We start from the raw sequence: 23,638 nt of genomic DNA, 5'->3' as shown, positions 1-23,638 counted from the left end.
TTACACTGCAACAATTAATCATTTAATCAACTATTAAATTGATCGCCAACTATTTTGATTATCATTTCTTAAGAAAAATGTCTAAATTCTCTGCTTTCAGCTTCTTAAATGGGAATATTTTCCATTTTTTCCTCCTTTATGATAGTAAATGGAATATCTTTGGGTTGTAGACAAAACAAGACATTTGAGGACATCACCTCAGGCTTTTGGAAACACTGATAAACATTTACCATTTTTTGACATTTTATGAACCACACAGCTAAAAGATTGATCGAGAGAATAATCTGCATATTAAATCAATAATGAAAATAATCATTAGTTGTAGCCCTACTTTTCTACTCACATGCAGTATGATTGGTCAAATGTAAAATATTACTTGAAATATGCAGTACTTTAAAGGGTCAGTTGTAAATGACTTGCGGCTTACACTTAAATTAAAAAAAAAAAAGAAAAGAAATCTCACTTCTGGCGTTATCTAACCATGCACATAATTTTGTTTCCAGTACACCATTAAAACAGTCTTCAGACGCTATTGTGTTAAAAATTAGTTTCAGTGAAATGGATTACGGTGAGGTCTGTGCATATTAAGTCTGGAAAAATTATGTCTTTAATTTCTTTTAAAGTAGTTTTTCGGTGCTACCAAAGTTCCAATCACCTCCAAAGTAATTGGATGAAGGGAGAAATGTCAGACACAAATCTCGAAACTATATGCTGGACACCAGTATCAGTTCAGTGTGTGAGATGGGGCCCAACTGATACTGGGTTCTGAGGCTTGATAACAATATTAGGGAGTAAAGAAAATCTGATGTCAATATAATGATAAATATTACAACAATGCCACGGATAAACACTCATGATAAAGATATGTAGCTTAATATAGGAGATACTTTATACTTTAACAATATTTATTGTTCAAAATGACATCAGGCCACTGAAAAAGTGAACTTTCACTGTAATTTTTAATAATAATAAATAGTTATAAAAGTAAAATATATATATTTTTTAATTATATTTATATACGTACACACATATTTATATATACATATACATGTACATATATATATATATATATATATGTATATGTATGTATGTGTGTGTATATATATGTGTGTGTATATATATGTGTGTGTGTATATATATGTGTGTATATATATATATATATATATATATATGTGTATATATATATATATATATATATATATATATATATATATATATATATATATATATATATATGTATATATATATATATATATATATGTATATATATTTCTAATGTATATTAGATGTGGATTAAGAATAGGGATCAAATTTACCTAAAATAATGCCAATAAAAAACGAAATAAATAAATCAAATTTAAATAAATATATAAATAAAGCCAATCTGCATTTTGTTCTATTTTTCAAAAAAAAAAAAAAAAAATTGAAAAAAAAAGAAAGAAATTTAACTATATCTTATTGGCACATATCAGACAACCTGTACGTCCGTACTGATGAATATAGCTATAAGAGGTGAATGTGTGAGAAAGAACTTGATAAACAGACTCTATAAAGACATACACGTATGCATTTCTTAACAGAAATATGAATTTTAACTTCTAGTATAAACTTAGGCTCTGGCATCATTTGTGTTCTGCAAGCAGCACAGTTTAAAGGGTCATTTTGCCCAAACCTCAGCTACTTTTGACTGAAGAAATAGTCCCTCTTTTCAATACTTGGAGCACCGCAAATGAAATTATTCCATTCACCTCCACTGCAGTGGGGTGGACACAGAAATATTCATTGCTGTATCAACCACAGTTGATTAGAATTCGTTTTGCTCCACAACAACAAAAACCTTTAAGCACAAACAAACGGACAGTCAGCGTACCACAGCGCCATTGAGTCAATGATGTAAGATATCTGAAATCCTGGTAGCAAAGAAAAACCAAAATTTCTGCCTCTGGCTGTAAATGTCAGTTGAGGTATGAGAGGAATAGTGTTATTTCATAATTTAGGCAAACCAACACTTGAATTTTTTTCAGTATGTCAAAATATATATGGCAGTAGGCTTTTTGTTGTTGTTATGATTGAAACATGTCCTGTCGCTTGCTACCACTGCTAGTCTGTGTATAGAATCTGCCACTTGGTTACCATGCGTATCATGAGTCAAAATTATAATTCTGGATGAGTTAGTTTAAATTAAAAATTAAAGCGTGATATGATCATGGTAAAAATTCACTGGCCACGGTGATACGTGTGACTCATTGATTTATCTGTCGTTTACCAACAGCTGACTCTTGGCAGATAATAATTTTGGACTATCATCATGGGAAAATTGGAAAAGCTCAACATTTTTCCATTATTGTGTGAAACTACCACCGTTTTTTTTTTTTTTAGCTTTTGCTTGATATTTCTGAAGTATAACTTCCCAAAAACCAATGCAGCAAAAACGAAGTTGATTTTTGAAGGCTAAAGCTGGTGGGATGAGGTGGTTAGAGCCTCTTTTAAGAGAGGAAGTCATGTATGGCAAGAGTTCACAGGTGAGGTTTCAGGGGTGGGGAAGAAGTGGTGGGGGTGGGGCATTGAGAAGGGGATAAGTGTGTGCTTTTGAAGATGAAGCAGATGGATTAGTGTTATCTGAGCTCTGTCTCTCTCTCTTTCTCCAGGTAGGATGGTTGGAAGACTGAATGGACTGAAGAAGTGACCGACAGAGGCTCAGAAGTGGGGAGGGGAGTTTTGGTGGGGGAAATCGGTACAAGAGGAGAATCACAACCAGAGGAGGAAGAGGAGGGGGAAGAAAAGAGTGAAATAATCCAGTAGAGAGCGTCTCAGGAGAGAGCGTCGGCGGTGAAGGGGAGGGAGTTGGATACCCAGCATGCAGGCAGCATGGAACGGGTGAGGGAGCAGCGGCCTTTCTGCTCGCTGTCCAAGAGCCAGAGAGACCGAGAGAGATACTGCGAGAGAGACAAGGATCGGGAGCGCCGTTACACCGCCTCCTCGGCTGACCGGGAGGAGGGAGCCTGCCGCGTACCCACTCAGAAATCCTACAGCTCCAGCGAAACGCTCCAGGCCTTTGACCATGACCCTTCACGAATGCTGTTTGGCGGCAGAGTCAAGGAGATGGTCCACAAGGAAAGTGCAGAGTACAGCAGGCCAGGTTAGCAAGAGCAAATGTTTACTCGAGCATCACGCTGCAGGATTTTTCAACACGAACAAATGAATCTCTTTAATATGAGCTAAGTGGTGTGGTTAGTGAAGCTGCCATGGATAAGTAGAAGACGATTATGTTTCACTTTAAAGCCAACATTATCAGTTTTATGACTTTGGTTATAAAATGTATGATTAGTAGTTAACAATGTCTGTAATAATTTAGCAACTTAGACTGAGTTGCACCAACAAAGATGAATTTAATATAAGATTAGTTCTGATCAGATTAAAGTGAGGCAGAGCTGTGTTACACAGTCAAACTCTAATCTCCATTTAGCAAATCCAAGTTTACTGAAACTGAAGTTAGTTTAGTCAATATGGAGATGTTTGCTTACCCAAATTACAATAAATAAATAAACAAATAAAAAATACATAAATAAATAAGAAATTAATTTTTGATGCCAGTGCCTAGTAAATGTAAAAGAAGGGAAAACCCACTGTTCCTGAATAAAACATTACCTTGTTTGCAACCTACAAAGTTAAGTCTTATATTGTTTGCTATATAGCTAAAAACTAATAAAGAAAAATGCTATATTGTTTGCTAGCTAGCTAAAAAGTTAACAAAATCTTGCACTGTTTCCCAGCTAGCTAAAAAGTAAAAAATGAAAATGTTATGTTGCTTATAAGCTAGCTAAAGGTCAACAAAACCTTCAATTTTTTGCTAGCTAGCTGAAAAGTGAAAAAAGAAAATGTTATATTTTTTGCTAGATAGCTAAAAAGTAAAAAAAATAAAATGCTATATTGTTTGCTAGCTGGCTAAAATGTTACCAAACTGTACATAGTTTGCTAGCCAGCTAAAAGCAATATATTTTCTTGTTTGCAAGCTAGCTAAAATGGTAATAAAACATTACATTGTTTGCATGATAGCTAAAAAGTGATTTAACCTCATCACAGCCTACTCATGATGGCTCGGCAGGGAGGTTCTTCCTTTGAGAAAAAACTTATTAAACTGAATTAAGGGAGCAATATGGTCAAATAAAACAAAATTAAAAACACAGAATGCCATAGTGTGGAAAAAAGAGATGTACTGGGAGCAACTGACTGTTTCAACGGATCAACTGGAGTGAAAGCAGCAAGAGACCCATCTTAAAACTCAATGGGATGAGTCTGTCCCTTTAATTTTTTTTCGACAAAGTTGAGTATTTTGCTCAATCCATCTCCAAAAAAGCAATCATTTTAAAAATGAAACCTCCTCAAGTGTAAGTTAATACTGGACCACATTTTTAATTGGAGTTTAAAGGTCAGGTGCAACAGAATTAAATTTAATCTAGGTTGAGAGTAAAAACTGAACTGAGGTTTAAAGAGAGGGTTAAATTTAATCCTTCTTAATTTTAAGATAGTTTGGTGCAGTATAATTTTAAGATAAACTATTATTTAATCAGGTTTAAAAATTAATCCTTGTTGATGCAACTCAGCTTTACAGTTTTGTCTCTCCAATGCTGAAGAGTAAATGTGAAGATGAATCTGAGATTTTCAGTTTGTTGCACTTGTAAATGTGACAAACAACAAAATCCCTCTATCCATGATCATTTGCTGATGGTTAACAGTGTGAAACATCATTAGTAAATGAACATGGATGCAGGAGATCTTGTTATTTGTTGTGTTTACTAAGTTCGACCATTTCACAGTTTTATCTTCCACTTAATCTGTGCAAGTTTGTCAAGAAATAACAGCACGATGCCGGGATGCTCGACAGCGGTAAACACAATTAAATAACGTCAGACAAAGGCACAATTTATTTCTCCAAACTTTGGGAGGAAACTCACATCGCCTGTGACACAGTGGGCCAGTCTGACCTTATAAAACGTTCAAACCCTGCTGGACGATGTTAAAATAATAAGGAAAAATGCTCAGTAAATAACCCTCTCTTTTAATTGGCTGTTAGAAGCTGCTCTGATTTCTGTAATTAAAAAGTTTGAGCAGTTTATTCTCTTTTATAGCACTCTTTAGGCTCATAAAATTGCAATTAGAAAATCTATCCATTACTCCCTTACATTTTCTTGGTGCTAATTGGTGCCCATTTTAGAATTAATGGGATTATGATGAAGTTGTGGGAAGAATGCTATTTTTCTTTATTTCTTTTTAAAATCCGGGTATTTAATGTTAACGACAGTTTCTTACATCATCACAGTAAATGTCAGATTTAATACTAATAATCTGGTGGTGGAAAAAGAACACATTTTGTGTAGATGAGTGCAGATATATATGCTCTTTGTGCTCTGTATGTGTGTGTGATGGTGTATGAAAATATCTTATCTAGTGATCATTTTAAATGCTGTGGATTTTAGCCTACTGTATATTCTGTAGCTTTTAAACTTTTATTTTTTGTAGAAATGATCATTTTCATAGGGTACTCGTACTTTCAAAGGGTCTTCCTGCGGCATTTTCAACAACATAAAATACACTACAAAGGAACTCATAAAATCCACTCAGTTTGTGACCTCATATTTTACATCAGAATGAGAACCAGCTTTTATTGGGCAAGCACTTGTACACATACAAGGAATATGACTCTGGTTTTCTATTGCTGTTAGTACACTTACAGATATGAATAGACATACAGGAGCAAGGACAGGGCTGAACAAATAAGGGTGAAGAGTAGACAGGATTGTTGATGTGCACAAGGATGTGAAAAAACTAGCTTCCTGTATAAATATATACATGAGGCACAAACAACCAGCACCATAAATAAAACCTGTGTACAGGTCAAGTATTTGTAAGTTGTAAGCATGATTTAAACTGTAAAAATGTAATGTGTAAAAAAATATATTAATATCCACAGATGACAACATTTTTTACATTGTGCTGCATTTCTTTTTTGGGTGTTTTAACATTGACATTCCTGACCTTGAAATCTTAAAAAAATCATTATTAATTAAAAAACACTGCAGCTCTCTTCTGTATGTGACGAAAATGAAAATAATCATTCCTTCAGGTGAGCTTACCTGATGGCATTTGCTTCTAAAATACATTAAAACTGATGTCTAAAAAAGGAAGGCTCAGGTCGATCATAATGAATAATCATTTTTTACGCCTGTGTTCGACTGACCGGATGTCAAAAAGAAAAAGTTATTCCATGTGGATATAGGTTTTAAAATAACAGCTCTTCAGTGAGTGAAACATTAAGAATATTTCCTTGTTTAGTTCTGGGGCTTCCTAATGAGGTCGACAGGAGTTATTTTTGTTTATTGGCAATAGTCCTGCGTCTCTCTCTCTCTCTCTCTCTCTCTCTCTCTCTCTCTCTTTTTTTTTTTTTTTAAAGAAAATTATTTATTTTTCCTCAGATGCCGCAGTGTCTTTGAAGGCATGGCAGGGTATTATTTTATTTGCAGTGAACACCAGAGCCTCAAGTAATTCCAAATGAAGAGACAACAAATTTATGGTAATGATTTATTGTGACACAGGCTGTGTCTGAAACGGTTTCTGAAAACAATAAATAATAAATGGGGAATAGCATTTTTCTTAAATTTTTTACATGTGTAGACGCTTTATTTTTTTTTTACATGATTTGTTTTGGGGTTAAATGTCTAATCAAAGTGGGTCATCTAAAAAATCTCTTTATTAGAAAATCTAGTTTGAGCTGCAGTGTGATTTTAAAGGAAGAAAATGCTTTTGAACATCTTGATGAGTTGATGAGTGTTAAGTAGCTTGGGAGGACATTGTTAAGGCTTTAATTTAACAATTACCTCCTCCCCTTCCATCCTGCTCTTAGGTTAAGTGTTTTTTTAAGTAGCCCTGCTCTCGGCCATTAACCCGCGTTGTTGCTTGGTTTGTTAACTTTACAACTCCTGTCATTCACAGGGCAGACATTTTCGCTGAGGCAACTCGGGATCTGTGAGCCACCGGCCCGCAGAGGCTTGGCGCTCTGCCCTGAGACGGGCCTCTCCCACCCGCTCAGCAGCTACTCCCGAGGACCGGTCGCTACAGAAAACCATGAACCTGTATCACCAGAACGTACCATGACTCTTTGGGGGACGGGGGCAAAGTCTGGGCAGAATTCCTGCCTCTCCAGCCGCTCTAACTCGGCGCTCACGCTCACTGACACGGAAATGGACAATAAATCGGACAATGAGATGGGTGAGTAGGGCACACTTTACGTTCTTTCATCTTTAAAAACGCGTGTTTGTTTGCGGCTCGTGCTTTCATCGCCTTTCGAGAGGTGGGGAGAAATCACTGTGTAGAAAAAGCAGCAGCAGCAGAAGCAGCAGTTGTTGCAGGTTGGATTATGGCTGGCACTGGAGACAAGGAGCTGATTGGTGGAAGGAAGTGGAGGCGCGATTGGTGGGGCTGGTATCTGGAGAGGCGTTTGCAGCTGCCTTTCTTCGGATCAAAGGCGTGATTCCTTCGCCGCATGCGGAAAAGAATTTGGCCTTCCGATTGAGTAGTTGCTAGTCACCTGGTCCTTCTCCACAGGAAGCAGAGGAGTTTGATAAAGTTTCCCCATGGGCCAGCGTATAATCAAAGATAGCTTTGTGTGCCTCAGTCTGAGATTTTGCTTAGAAATTCTGCAGTGGTTGACTGGGCATGCACAATGACTGATTAAATGGGTACAATGGTTTGAAGTGCAAATTTGCTCATGCTGGAAACCTGAGACGGAGCACTGAGGTTGTCTGTTTGAAGAGGGCAGGTCTTTGTTGCGTCAAATGGAGGCAATGCATTATCGGTTGCATGTCTTATTGTTGGATTTACTCAATTTTCTTTGTTTTTTTACCAATATTTCTTAACAGGCATGCATGATATGGTCAAAAAATATCATGTTGCGATTAGAGCTGCGACAATTAATTGATCATAAATAATAATAACTATTCTACAGCTGTTTTGATAATCAATCAATCAATTGATCGGTTTGAGTATTTTTATAAAAGAAAAAAAGTCAATTCTTTGATTCAAGCTTCTTAAATGTGAATATCCTCTGGATTCTTTACTCCTGAGTAAAACAAGACATTTCAGGACATCGCCTTGGGCTGTGGGAAACACTGGTCAGGGTTCAGTGGTAATGTGTTATTTTTCTGAAATCTGCTCCCCTGAAGTCAGTTTTTACTTGCCCTTATTAAAACTGTTTTATTTATTAGCAGTTGTCAAATAACAACAATGACCAAATCTAATTGTCATGCTTAATCCGGGGCTACAGTCTATAAAATGTCACAAAGTAGTGGAAAAATGTCCTCCCGGTTTTTCAAAGTCCAAGGTGATGTCTTTAAATGTCAGTGCAAACCCAAAGATATTCAGTTTAATATGAAAATAAACAGGAAAGCATGAAATCTTCATATTAGTGGCTGAAAACAGCATCTTCTGCCATTTCTGCATGAAAAATTGCTTTTAACATGAATGGATTTTCAAAATGGTTTAATTCTTTTTTACCACCTGCCTGGTCGGGCAAGTGAATTGCAAGATTTGCTAGCCAGACATGGTGTTGGCAAGCAGGCAGTCCTTATTGTTGAGATCTGAAATGTGAACATATTCAGTTTACTGTCACAAAGGAGTAAAGAAACTAGAGCATCTTTGGGTTGTTGGCAAAACAGGACGTCGTCTCGGGTTTGGGCAAACACTGATCACACATTTTTCACCATTTTCTGACATTTTATGAACCAAACAACTGTTAATCGAGAAAATAATTGACAGATAAATCAATAATGAAAATAATTGCTTTGTTTTTGTACTTTGACAGATATTGAAATATGATCCACGATTAGAGGCAATGATCATTTTTGCATCACAGTTTCCATTCTCATCAAATACAAAAATATTCAAATCATGCTGATGTGACATTTGTTGGGGTCTTTACCAAACAAACATTTGAATGAACATGAGTTGGGCATCTCTGCAGCGCTATAGGACTTCATTTATTTTCTTTGACTTGGATATATTCCAATTTTGATAATATTTTAAATAAATTTCAGGAGCCCTACTTCCTAAGAAGGTTAGTTTGCAGATTGAAACGCCTTTATATCTCTTGCAAATACGCTTTAAAGGTATAGTTCACCCCCAAAAATCTAAAATACATATTTTCCTCTTAACTGTAGTGTTATTTATGAGGGCTGGGCACTATATCTATGTAATATCCATATCTGATATGAGACTATATGTCGTCTTAGACTTTGGAAATCTTCATATCCTGATATGTCATACCTGTTGTCTTTTTAAAGGCTGCATTACAGTAAAGGTATGTAATTTTCTGAACTTATCAGACTGTTCTAGCTGGTCTATTGTTTGTCCCTGAGTCACTTAGTCATCATATCCACATTAATGTTGATTATTTATCAAAAATCTAATTGTGTTCATATTTTGTGAAAACACCAATAGTCATTCCTACGATATTGTCAAATCGAGGAATTTGATTCAAATTCAAAAATACTGTGATATTTAATAAATGTATGACAAAATATTTATCATACATTTTGGAATAGCCTAAAGATATCGAGATATTATTTATAAGCCATATCACCAAGCCGTGGAGATGTCCTCCTTCTCTTGAATATGATGGGCTTAAATAGCACTAGTTTGTGGTGGTCAAAGCGCCAGAAAAGACCTTCAGAATCTCAACAGCAATGTCTCTTTCAAGAAATCATGACCCAGTTTCTCAAAATAATCCACAGACCTTGCTGTGAGCAGTTTCAAGCAGGAACTATTTTCTTTCTGCGGTAGAATCTACCGGAACTACTTTCTTTCTGACGGAAAGAAACTGATGGCCAGAGGAAAAACATGCATTCTTTGATTTTGAGGTGAACTGTTCCTTTAAATCAGCATTTAGTTCTGTTTTCCATCAGTATGTATTCTTCCCGCTGTTTTCTTTTTATTGAAATACATCAAGTCTTTTCAGTCTATATGCTTTAAGTGAGTAATATTTTCCCTCCATCACTGAATTTATCCTCTTAGCTTCATATGTTTTAGTGTAAATCTTTAAAATTTCTTTTCTAGTGTTGAGTGCTCCTGCCATCGCACATCATTCATCATCATCATAGTGTGAGCCATCACCATTACAACACATTCAATGTAAAGCTCTAATTATTTTAAGAAACCGATGATCTTAAAGAGTGGCAGGCAGTTAAAATAATTAGGCTTGATTACACTTTCCTGGCAAGAACATTAAAGGGAGGGTATTAAAAAAAACGGAAAGTATCTTATGTTCATGTGCTATCAGTTTTTATTCTGAAAACATTGGCTACAGTCTGACATTTGAGACAAGTCATTTTCTTAATGGCGGTATTCATCATAGCGAGCTTGTCTCCAGGGGGGAGCTGAGTAAGTCTTTTTACCTTTTCAAAATGCCATCAGAATTCAAACCCATGTATTTGTTCCAGTGTCTGGCCTTTGCTTTGGCCCGATACACTGTATACATTTATGACTCACTAAAAGCTCAGCCTAACCACAGAGGTGCCGGTAAACATAACCCTCGCCTCCTTAGCGCTCGACTCCAGGCATATTTCTTGCTGTACATGCCAAGCACAAAATCATATCGCCACTCATTGCTCTCCATTCTGCAAGACAGCACAGAGACCAGCTTCAGTGGGCTCTCTACTGAGCTTCGATTGCACCTACCCTCCACCGCTTCAACTGTAGTAGCACACACACATACAGCACACACACACACACACACCACCCTGCACCCCTTTGGCTTACCTCCTCTGGAGTTTCTTTTGGAAACGTCTCAAGAAGCTGCTGTTGATTGGCTCCAGTTTGTACAATGTCCCACTGAGACGTTATCTAACTCACTATTGTCTCAATTAGTTTCATTATAGGGAAAATAAACAATACCTCCTAGATCTTTATCCCAGGTGCCATGGCTTTTAATGTTACAAAAAGCTAAAGCACCAAAACACTAATGTATTTAAACCTACTACGAGGAGTTTTTAAAGGTACAGTTCGCCCCATAATAAAACATACCTGTTTTCCCTCTGGTGTGTAGTGCTATTTATCTATTTAGATTTTTTGGTGTGAGTCAGCTTGTGGTGCTAAAAGAACCAAAATAAATAAATAAATAAATAAATTCAAAACCTGTGTCTGTTTCCAAAAGTCATGATCTGGTTACTCAAGATAATCCATAGACCTTGTTGTGACCAGTTTCATGTAAGAACTACTCCAAAACTCTGCAACTCACACCAAAACAATCTACATGAATAAATAAAGTTTCCCCTACAGGCCAGGGGGAAAAATATGTATTTTTGATTTTGGGGTGAGCTGTCCTTTTAATAAGGGGTTGAAGAAAAAATTGATTTTCCTAAGTATCGTGATTCTTTTTATTCCTATACCTAAATAGATTTTTCGATTGTTGAAGCGATATTTTTAAACATATATTTAAATAACTAGCGCTTAGTCCGTTAGCTTGATGCTAATCTGTAACTGGAATTCGTGCTGACGGAAATTAGCAACACAATTCTATTTTAACAAACTGATCCATTTTACTTCACATTGTCATACAGTGACGTGTGCTCATATTTTCAAGCATGTATGTCCCATGCTGTATGGAAATTAACTTATAATTGCTGATTTCATGCACAAGTAGCTACAGCAACCTCTAAGCGTCAAAACTAAGGGTGCATGTACATATTTATTTATATTTATTTTTCAATACTTAATGCAGCAGTTTACTTCAAAAAGTATTTTACCAATTTTATATGCAGTATGGCAATGATGCTGCTGAAATAAAACTCAGACACTGACATATGATATGTATTCTTTCTGGAAATATGAACCATGATAAAAGTGTATTATTCAATGTTCTTCCATGATTTAGTGTTAAAAAAAAAGCAAACACAAGCTGCATTAAATTGTAATATTGAAGCACAATACTTGTGGAATCAAAATACATATTGAATCGGCACTCAAGTATCGTGATAGTATTGAATCATGGATTAGTGAATTGTCCCAGCCCTATTTTTAACTGTTTTTTAAAATAGTCTCCATTCATTACTGATACCTTGACATGAAGAGACCATCTGCGAGATGATTGGCTGTTTATTCTGAATGGCTGCCACCAGGTTGGATTCTCCTGTAAATCAGATGAAATGAAGCTGTGTTTGTATTTTCCCCAAGTAAAGTTCCAGTGAGTCGTACTTCGTCCACTTCAAATGAGGCAGGAGGATATTTTTCTTCCAATAATTTTATTTTTGACGTTACATTTTGTGGTTATTACAGTGGAAAGAATACGCTTTTGTTCACATGGGTCCCCAAAATCTTTTCATTTTAATAATCTAAAACTGTGCTGTTGGAAGAACAATGTGAGTCGTGGTGTAATTTAAAATTCCAACCCTTTTTTGTTAAACTATTTTGGGAGCTAAAGTGCTTTTTCATCATCCAGATTTTGAGCCAGAGTCAAAGAAAACCCTTGCCACTGTTCCACCTCTATAGATCTTGATCTTTTTTTTTTTTTTTTTTTGTCAGGAGGCATTGCACTTTTGACTTTCACTATTTAATGAAGCAGCTAAGAGAAATGACCCATCCAAAGGTTTCCATCAACTGAATATGCATGCAGAAGCTCCGACAAGGGGCCGTTCAGCCCCACTTATTCATAAATGAACTCAATATTTCATTCTAATTTGCTCTGTTCTACAGAGTGTTCGACACAGACAAGTACCAAAGCCTCAGCACATTCACGGAGCGCGGCATCTGCAAATGTTAACCTCCTTGATCCGAAGGAAAGAGGTCCACCTTTTAAAGATGAAACCAGAGTGGTCATCTTGTCCATCTGCAGCTTTAAATGATCCGCTGAGTGCAGCCACAGAGACGGAATAAAAAGCACCTGTTCTCTGAAGTAAAGCGTTTTCATATTAGCACCAATAATGTCTCTTGAAGTCTGTTTTTCAATTTCTCTGGAACAGAGAGGATCCAATTAAGTATTGTGCTGTCATGTGTCAACTAAAATTGTTTGACATCCACATTTAAACTTCTCTTGCGTCATAATAATTATGCATTTTTAAAAGCCGAGCCCCTAATTGCACTTTGTGGCACTCAATATAACAGCTTCTATCAGTCATAACGGATTATTTATGACACAACATGAAGTTGTTAGATTTTTTTTTTTTTTTTGGATGGGAATAGTAGATAAAAAGAGAGAAGAAAAAGATCTGTTAAGCAGCTTTTATTGATTTTACACTTAACTTAATCCCCTGCCACCGACGGAATCCCTTGAAAACAAAATCAATTGATTAAAGCATCAGCTTTATTGGGTTTCTAGTTGTAAGAATGGCCATGTGATCCTAAGCAGTTCATGCATATCTCAGTAGATGACACCATCCTGTTTACTTTTAGAGTACAGTGGAAACCTCCCATAGTGAGCATGTCTGCTCAGATCAAATTGATCAATAAGCATGTGATTATTATCACAAGATTTCTTTTCTTTCTTTTTATTTCTCATGCAGATTATCATCTAATTGACATTTGTATATTCACTACTAATGTGATGTGCTTCATTTTTTACTCAATTTTATCGGCTGTTTCAAAGTACAGTATTGGTTTTCAAATTACTATACTATGTATAATTCAAACAGACCAATACAGTACAGTACTTTACATAAAATACATCTTACTGTAGTTTTGCTTGTGTACATCGTTGGCTCATTTTTGGTGGGGTTTTTTTTACCTTCGAGGAGACTGTTTTTATTTATATTCCCGTCATGATCTTCATGTGTACACAGCACTGGCCTCAGGTAGCCAGCTGGAAGCAGAGAGGTTACCATGAGGCAAATTATCAGGGGAGTAGAGAAACAGAAATCAGAATTATTGTAGTTTCAGACATTTTTTCCACATGTTACCATGTCTGGAAAAAAACTGCTTGTTTCTACAAGCAAATTATTTATGCATCACTTGAATAGAAATGATTCTGTTCTAGGCTTTTTGATCCGGTTCATCACTGTAACTATGTTATGTTACTGTAAACAGGACTGTATACTAGAGTTGTTACCATACCTGCATTTTTAATATTAGAGTAATAGTATAAAAAGAAAAATCTCTTGCCTTGGCTGGACAAGAAGTCTATTCTGTTCTGTTCTGAAAGAAAAAAAAGATATTTGACACCTCTTTCAATGTAACAGTAAAAAAAAAAAAAAAAGAGTCCTAGACACATAAAATAGGATATTCTTTTTTTCTCCTTTTCTTTTTTTTTTTTTTTTTTTTTTTTTTTCAGATCTACAACCTGCTCTCAGTGCTGGTACAGAAAAAGTCACTGAACACTACCTGGTTTTGCTCCAAGCCAAATAAAGGACAAGGATAGTAAAGACAGAACTGAACTGTGTGAATGGGCACGTAGAGGTTTCTTTTTATAGCTTTGTTATTTTCAGTATTACAGATATTATACAGTTTTGAACATGAGGTACTGGAATACTGATACTTCTGACGAGGGTCCAGTTGATACTGGATTACTGGGACTGAAACTGAGGAAAGGGAGTGAAAAATATCCCAGTATCAGCAGATTGAAGCACAGTATAATCACTGGTAAGGTACGCTGTAGTGTCATTAAAGTGTTCTTTTTGTTTTTTTGTTTTTTTCTTTGGACACACCCTGGACCCAACAAGTAGGTGCCTCTTCAATATTATTACAGAAATTGAGGCTCATTTTGACTTTATTGTTCAGAATGATATCAGGGCACTAAAATAATCACTTCCATTGGTATTTTTAATAAATAGCAATAAATATAATTCAAAACAACAAAGAAATATAGAACTTGGATTAAGAAAAGGATTTAATTTACATGAAATACTGCCTTATACTGCATTATGTTCTGTTCAAAAATAAATAAATAAAAAGATATACACTGATATACACCTATATATATGATAGGCATATATTGGCTGATAATATCGGCTGAACGATATATCAGTCAACCTTACTGTATATGCCATTGCTTGCTTTAGTGTTGCCTGCCTTCAAAAGAATATTTATTCATTATTTATTTCCATTTAAAAAAAAAAAAAAGAAGAAGCACATAGCATTTCTAATTTCACGTGCAAAATTCTTGACCATATTTTTCAGTCATCATTTTACTTTTTAATATCTCTCTGCTTACACTTGTCCATAAATTAAAGAAATATATATATGTATATTAATAACTATCTATGCTGGTTCTCCTCATGCAGAAATGATTAAATATCACCTCCATATACCTGATGGTGATGGCTCACACACAGACATACATACATGTGCTCACTTCAGTCTGGCGTCACATTAGTGCTGTGACATGCAGCAGCTGTATAATGTTAGAACGTCATGTCTGTAGGGAGGGCAGCTCTGCTATAAGTGGTGCTCTGAGAAAAAAAAAAGAAATGTTTGCACTCAGCAGTTGAGGTGAGATAGAATGGAGCTATAAATAAAGTTTTTCTCAGTCATAATTTTACAAGCACTTTAACTGCTGAAGATTAGGAGGAAAAAAGTTATAAAGCCTCATTCCCACAGCAACATTATTCTATCATAACTTCATGTAATTAATTAATTAAATCAGCATTATGTGAAATTAAATTTATATGGAGTAATGAAATCACTGGTGCTCAAATTAGTTTTATGGAATTGTTTTTTAAATCATTCCTAACCTTTATAATTTAGCTGATTCAATTGAGAAAAAGCTTTTAAAATGTTCCTGTATTGTTGGTGACAGAAGGAGGAGAGGAAGCCACTTAAGAGCTGCCTTTCAAACGCTAATCAAAGATGGAAATAACTAGACAGGGAGCTCGTTTCCTAAGGTGACCTCAGTCTTTGCTGAAGAATTATTTCTGCTGGAAATTAAATTTAAAGAATTGCACAAACAGTGGATTTCCATGGATTAAAATGTGGGTCACTTAACGTCCCTGTTTTTTTTTTCTTTTTCTTTCAGTCCCTAAACAGGCAAGCAATTGTCAGTGACATTTGTGAAAACTATTTAAAATTAAAAATAGATAATGGTAATACGTGCACTCTCGCTCTTCTTGTAAAATTAGAATTGTGCGTACTTTGTAATGCCATAGCTGAAATGCAGTTTTGTCAACTCACTATAATTAAAAATGCCTTTTAATTTAGATTTAAAGTCTCAAAATACTTGTGAATTCATCTTTAGCGCTGCCACTTTTGGTTACAAACACTGACGACTATGCCTTTTTAAATGAGAGCAGTAGGGCTGCTTGAATATTTTCTCAATTAATCTATTAGTTGTTTGGTCCATAAAATGTCAGACGGTTATTAAATATTCTGATCACTGTTTCCCAAAGCCCAAGGTGACGTCCACAAATGTCTTGGTTTGTCCACAACCCACAGATATTCAGTTTGCTATTGTAATATTCACATTTTGGAAACTGAAATCAGAGAATTTGGACTTTTTTTCTTTAGAAATGACTAAAAACAATTACTTATTAAAATGGTGAGTTATTAATTTAATAAAAGTAAACAAATCACTTTGTAAGCAAAGTCAACTGTGGGGTAGAACCTTTCAACGGGGGTTACCATTCTGCAGCACTGTGGTGCTTTACTGCAATGTATTTTTAATGTTTTTATATTAAATTATAATAGCTTAGGTTCAAGAGTTGTTGTGATCTACACAGTATTCATATTTTTGCCATATAGCTCTTGACTAAAAGTAAACAGCTATGGAGAAAGGTGTTCTTTTTTTTTTTCCTTCCCTAATGTTGACTGCACAGGCTTCAGAATCAATATTATACCCCTCATAAAACATGAATGACTGCATGAAACAGAAACATAGCATGGCCCAGTTGAGTTGTATTCCTAATAGGGTGTGAAAAAGCTTGCACTGACTTGTTAGGTACTGCAGCTACAGCACTGCAGTACCTCGTGACAGCTCTCCGCGGCTGTATAAACCGTCACACAGGGGGGTTTATCGTTCGGTGGAGGGGCTTGACGTCTGCTGACCCCTGCTTAGGAGAAAGGGGCTTCCGCTGCAATGCCTGTCAGCCTTTGTTAAAGAAGCATCACTTGCTCTGGCCTGCACCTTCTGTCCAAAGTAATTTCTGGGGGAAAAATTGTGTCCCTTTGATGTTTTCATGGAGGAGGGCCCGCGCGGAGGCAGCGGCCCCTCGTATGTCTTCACCGCCGCGTTCATGTCCGGGGACTGTTTACGAGGGGACGTGTCAGGAAATAATTTTAATTTCCACAAGTCACAGGTCCACATTGCAGTCGTACACATTTTACAGTTGAGTATAGTTCACAGATTCATTGTGTGAACAGTGCCAGTAAAAGGTTAATTAAATCAGTAGAGGAGTCACAGCGAAGTGTGCTGTAGCACAGCAAGCACCAAAGGCTTTTTGGGTGGGAGTATGAAAGCGTATCAGACACCCTCTAACATGCTTCTCTGTGTGCATGTATTCATGTTCTCTCACTCTGCATGAGCCTCTCTTCTGTCTCTCTCACACACACGCACACACACACACACACACACATACTCGCATATCTCACTTTGTCTCTCACACTTTATCGCTCTAAGATTAGAAAAATCAAGGAAAAGTGCAGGAACGTATACACACACACACACACACACACACACACACACACCCCAGCTCAAAAAGCGCACGCGGGACGTCACGCTGACGAAGGTGACGCGCCATCTGTCAAACTCCTGTCTCAGATCTGCGCCTTGTATTGTGACAGTGGAATCAGCCTATTGATCGTAGCAGGCAGAAATCCTCCCTCGCCACTTTCATAATTCAATATGGCACAAGCAGACCACAAAAAGAATAAATAACATCAGAGGGGTTTTTTTTTTTTTTTTTTGGTCAAAAGGGCTGACCATCTGTGATGTTTTTTGAAGATCACTCCCAAACTGGCAGAGAAAACAGTTTCATCATTTGTAAATAGGAGCTGGGAAGGTGTCTGAGCTTTATCTCGTGCCTCGTCAAACAGAGGACGCGTGCTTTGATTGCCATCATTTATTGTCATCACTTCCCTGCTTGCTGGTGCTGTCACTGGTTAAGTGCTCACATTGTTAGTGCTCGGGGTGACAGGGGATGTGGGACATGGCGGCGACGTGCCGAGGTGTCATGGCAGGTGTTTTGCTCATCAGTGCTGTGAAAAGATCGCTGGCTTTTATTCTGGAGGAGTTTGGAAAACCGCCTGCAGGAGGTCATTGCAGCGCCGTTTCTGGGCAGAGCAAAGGTCGCTGACATTTGAACCTTCGGCAAAGCAAATGGCAAACTGACCACCGATATCGGAATTTCGATTTATCCTTCTTAACGGCTCGACACAATGATGTATTGTAATTGTGAGAGGGTCTCTTGTTTTTCTGGTGGAGTGTATGTGCGAGCAGACACATTCTTGTGAACGCATTATCACAACAGCAACACATGGTGAAAAACTTTCTCCTCACACCACAGCTACCCCCTGCAGAGTGGATGATCTGATTAGACTCAAGAGTGTCTTGCTGTATAAATTTGCATATTAAAAAGGGAAAACAGATTTTCTTGAAACTACTACATCCCTGTAATGCTAAAAGTAGGAGTTTATACTATTATCGTCTGCATCATTGCTAATGGATTCATTACTTAAATAATTAATGTAAGTTACCCTCATATTTAATACAATATGTGATGATTATAGTTTGATGTGAGATCATTTTTAAGAATTTATTTCTAATACAGAGCTTTGAAGTAAACTGCTACATTTAGCTGTTCATGCTCATCAAACACGTGTCATAAGAAAATAATAAAGATTTCAGTCTGTCTGTCAGTAGCAGACTGAGTTAGCGATGTGAAATCAGCAGCTATTAGTTTGTTTCAGCAGAGCAGAGGAACTATATGCCTTAAAGCGAGAGCATGCATATAGTTTTATGTCAAGAATATGAAGTAAAATACTTACTGCCAACAAGAATTTCCATTAGCACGTTAATGGTAATTCCTATTATGTGTTAGCTATAAGCTAAATGACTATATGCTTGTTATTTAAAAATATATGTATAGAAAATTGATTTGATTTAGGAATCATAAAAAATAATCTTTTTCCTCACCCCTAATATTTCATTTTCATTTGTCTCTCTGTATTTTGAGTTCAAAATAGAGATGCTATCTTTGCAAGTACTAATTTGTGATTAATCTGTCAATCTTTTTTTCAATTAATCAATTAATTGTTTAAACATCCCTTCCAGACATGTATTAAGACAATAATGTGTTTCTGATTTTCCACAAAAAAATATAATTTCCAGATTAAAACCTTAAAAAGGCATCTATTCCTTCTATCTAACTAAAAATTCAAGAATATATGAATATGGAAATGTTTTGTTAATTTCTAAAGTTGTCCTGATTTGAATGGGATTGGTAAATTTTGCATTTCATTTTCACATGTCATTTGAAAAAATATAGAAATATGATGATGATGTAATTTTTGCTGGGGTCTGTACCAAAGCATGACCCCTTACATCAGAGTAGTATGATTTGTAGCCTCGGGCATCAATGTAGCACCACAATGCTATATGTTACCTTTTCTCTAAAAATTTGTAGGTCTTGCAATTTTTGCACTTGGCTGTAATGCGATTTCTATAATATTTCAATTATTTGTTCAGGCTTATGCTGGCCACAAGATGTCTTCTACTTCATTGGTCAATTCTCAGTGTATGTGTGTTTCAAGTTGGACTAGGATCAGCTTCCAAACTAGTTGTGATGTCACAAATCATGTTTGCAGGCCTGCCCCTTAAAATCAGACTTTAAATGAATGCACAGAAACTTCCGACTTTCAGTACATGAATGTGAAAACAGCCTTCTGGTCTCAAACTTCACCATTCTGCACAGTGAAGCTCCAGCATTCAACTGAAAGAATAAAAAGACAAACATATTTTTGAGTGGATGGGGACTTTAACATTACAAAATTATGAAACAGCGTCCATCACAGCCTCTCGTATCCGAAAGTGTCTTCAAAATACGTTCTGTCCAACCAACAGTCAAAAACCCAAAGATGTTTCATTGACGGTCAGAAACAAAGCAGTTAATCCTCACAGCCAACATTTTTTGGCCTTTTTGCCAATTAAATTTAGAAAATTATTTAAACAGCTAATGCATTTTCAAAATAGTTACTAATTATCTGAACAACCATTAATCAGCTTCAGTCCAAAGGTTAACACTCCACTAACCATGTTGTGTCTGTGATTTGCAGATAAAAAGTCCAGTTTCAAGTGGAGCACTTGTGTGTAAATGAGTATTTGGGTTAATCTGTCAGGGTTAGTGTTACATATGCTGCAGAGACGCAGCTGCACGCTAAAAAGCTTTTAACTCTGTCCAGCATCTATTTTCTGTCACCTAATCATTCAGCGTCAACATTCGCCTCTCCAGCTTAAGTTTCACCCGGTTTTTGCAGAGCATCACTGACAGCACTGTCTTAGCCCGCCGTACTTGGCTCTGTCTAATCACTCGCGGGTGCCAGACTACAGGACATGTTATTGCGATTAGGAATTACTCTGCAGTTGTCAATTACGAGGGCCACTATTTACCGTCCTCAAGAGAAAATGGCTCATTTCATTTCATCACACAGCCTAATTGAGTTATTGTATTACCACGTAATACGGAAATAGTCAGGAAGCCATTTTATACTCTATGAATATCAATGGAAGAAACATAGATTAGCATGTTGGTGCAATTGTGTTATTCATAATTACATGTATGACTGCTATCTCCTGAGCAACCATCAATGTTTTCTCAAGATCCACTTTAAGTCTCCTGAGATGTGAGGGGGGAAAAATGAAACGGGAAAAGACATATGTTACACTGATTGCTTGTAAAGTGGATAATCAAGGAACTTTAGCTGTACCCATAATGTGAAGTGTAAATGTGAAAGTTTAAAAAAAATCTTTAAAGGAGAAATAAGGAATATATTTACTGTTATAAATCAGGACCATGGTATGCAGGGGTGGCATGAAGTAGGTGTGTGTGTGTGAGACAACTTGTGTGTTATGTTGGAATAGTATTAATTTACCATTTTAAGTATCTACTCTAATTACATACACCAATTAAGATTATTTTGGTCTAAGATTAGTCGTGATGAGAGATTAGTACAACTAGGTTTAAAATAAATGAACCCAGATTTAAAATTAACCAGAGCTCTGTTTCACAATTTAAAAACTAATCTCTAAAATCCAAGTTTATTCATGTAAACTGAAATCAAATAGAGTTTAACCAGTATGGAGATGTTTGCTCACCCAAAAGAAAATAAATAACAAATTGCTGCACTTTAGGACCTAATAAGTAGTAAGCTGCTAACATAAGGCTGCTCTCATTAACAAAATGTTAGCCAACATTGTTTGCTAGCTAAAGAGAAAAAGAAAAAGAAACATTACAATATACTAGCCAGCTAAAATATGAATTAATTAAAAAACAAAAAACAAACAAACAAACAAAAAAATCAGTACAGTATGCTAACTAGCTGGACAGTAACAAAATCTTTCTTAATTCTAAGAGAGTTTAAAAGTTTTAGTACAACCAGTTTAAATGATTTAATCAGGTTTAAAAATGAATCCTTGTTTGTACAACCAAGCCTGTGTCCTCAAAAACCAATTGTACGATTTATTATTTACTCACCCATTTGTTGTATATAGTTTTTAACATCTCATTATGCCACCCTGTGCTATAAAATGAGACACAAAGTAAGTTAACTGTGTAAAAACTTAAAAGTCAGCTACATACGGTGCATATTTGGACAAAGGTCCTGCCTCTCACTGGGCAGATAGCCAATCATACTGGTGGATAATGGCGTAGGATTTGGGGCCAATCAGATTTCAAGGGTGGCCACTGCCTTCCCAAACCCTCCTCTAGAGTTGAAATAACTCACTTCTCTGACATTAACGCTACAGCCACAGTGTCTACCTTTTGAAATTTCTGTTCCATTAATTAGAGTTGAAATTAATGCAGAATGTTTGCTGAATGAGTAAGTGTCTGTTTATGAGTAATGACAAATCATTAATAATTTTGTCTGTGTTGTGTATTCCAACTCCAGAGTGTGTATCTTCGGAGCAGTGGGCCTTTGTTTTTCAAGATAATGGGCTTAACTTTACATTGGCAGTTGATTGACTTACAGTCTTGTTATTGTCAAATTACAATGTTGTGCTCGTCTTGTGCTCCTGCAGACTTCCTGCAGCCTGCCTGAGTTTCCTCTGGGGAGAAGGGGGCGGGTGGAAACCACTCACTGTACTGACTGTATATTAAATAGGATTCTATTTAATATACTGTCTATGGCTCCAACTTGCTATTTAGGCTGCAGTCCACATTTTTGGATGTGCAGTTGCGACGTATTGCTCCTTTAAGTATTGAAAGGACAGACAGGAGTTGAGAAGTCAGGATATACTGGTGTATCAAGGTCTTTTTTTTCCTTTCACATTGGCTAAAATAGATTTTCTCTCTTTTCCTGGAGCACCGCTGGGTCTTCAGACGCCATCCCCAGACTATCACCAGCCCACCAATCTATTTGAATTCATGTCTTCTTCCTTTTACGATATCCTTTCTCTCCCCTATCTGGGGACACAGGAATATTTGTTATATCTATTGTCATGGTGCTGTGGCTTTGACCTTTGCGGTCCTCAGTATTTGATGTTGGCAATCAAAAAGTTGGAAGTCAAGGTGATTCTTCTGTCGCCGTCTCATCTGAATGTAGAAAACGTCTCTGTTTTGCTTGTTGTCGCACTCGTGGGGTCATCTCGTGTCGCACTTGCTTGTCTTTCCTCTAAATTGTGAAATGGGGTCTTTTGTCCATAGGTCCCGCTGTGTCCTTGAGCCATAAGCTACTGCAATACAGAAAGCTATGAATTGAGTTAACATGCAGCTAACCAATAAAAGCATTTAAGTCACTCTATTATGGAGCAGGTTAAAGCAGCAGTGGTGTTCACAAGCCATCTCAAGAATATATCCTATTCATAACACCACACTAATCTAAACTCAACGCTTTTAAATAGTCCAATTAAATAACCTACTATGGTGATGAAAATATGTGCAAAAATCTATTGTCTTAATTGTGTTGGGCTACTCTAATTTCCTTTTTGACACATGCAATTAAAAGCACATTTTAACTGCAAATTATACCACTGGATCTTTTCATTGGCAGTGGAAATGTGTTGGAGCCTTTCATATACATGAATAAATGTTTCATTAAAAGGGCCTTGACTTCGAGACAGGATTTCAGGGAGTTTTCGTCATGTGAGCGTTTCATCTAGCTCGAACAATGCTACAAATCAAAGGGTTTCAATCTCAATTTACTCTGAGTGTGTCAAATAGTCTCTAATATTTGCCTGAGATAATAAGGTGAAAGATGTTGATGGAGACTTGTGCTCAGAACGGAACTTGCGGTGCACTGTTTGCCGGGGACAAAGGAGCTTTAAATATAAACTGTCAAGGTCAGAATTTTCCGTGGTGATGTGAGGGGCATGTCCTCCTCATGTTGTCATCGATGTTGATATGCTCGTCTGAGCCGCCTTAATGTATATGCAAGAGCTCACGGTAGTAAACTCAGCAATAAAGCGGCAGTAAATGCCTTTTTCCCCTGGGTCTTGCCACTCAGGCTATGTGCA

At 36.5% G+C, this 23,638-nt stretch overlaps 1 protein-coding gene across 5 annotated transcripts in view; it reads left to right on the top strand.

Moving 5' to 3' along the window:
* LOC146327214 (teneurin-3) overlaps positions 1 to 23,638 on the top strand; it is a 234,377-nt gene that overhangs the window by 22,037 nt on the left and 188,702 nt on the right. For all 5 annotated transcript variants that reach the window (XM_084719713.1, XM_084719712.1, XM_084719711.1 and 2 more), the window contains exons 2-3: positions 2,649 to 3,139; positions 6,991 to 7,266. In XM_084719713.1, the coding sequence (XP_084575839.1) occupies positions 2,869 to 3,139; positions 6,991 to 7,266 (547 nt within the window). In that variant the 5' untranslated portion in view covers positions 2,649 to 2,868. The remainder of the gene's footprint in view (positions 1 to 2,648; positions 3,140 to 6,990; positions 7,267 to 23,638) is intronic.

This window comes from Lutjanus erythropterus, chromosome 5, assembly GCF_056507025.1.
Source record: "Lutjanus erythropterus isolate fLutEry1 chromosome 5, fLutEry1.hap2, whole genome shotgun sequence".
Lineage (NCBI taxonomy): Eukaryota > Metazoa > Chordata > Actinopteri > Lutjaniformes > Lutjanidae > Lutjanus > Lutjanus erythropterus.
Note: the sequence above shows the minus strand (reverse complement) of the source record. Positions and strands in the feature narration are given on the sequence as shown.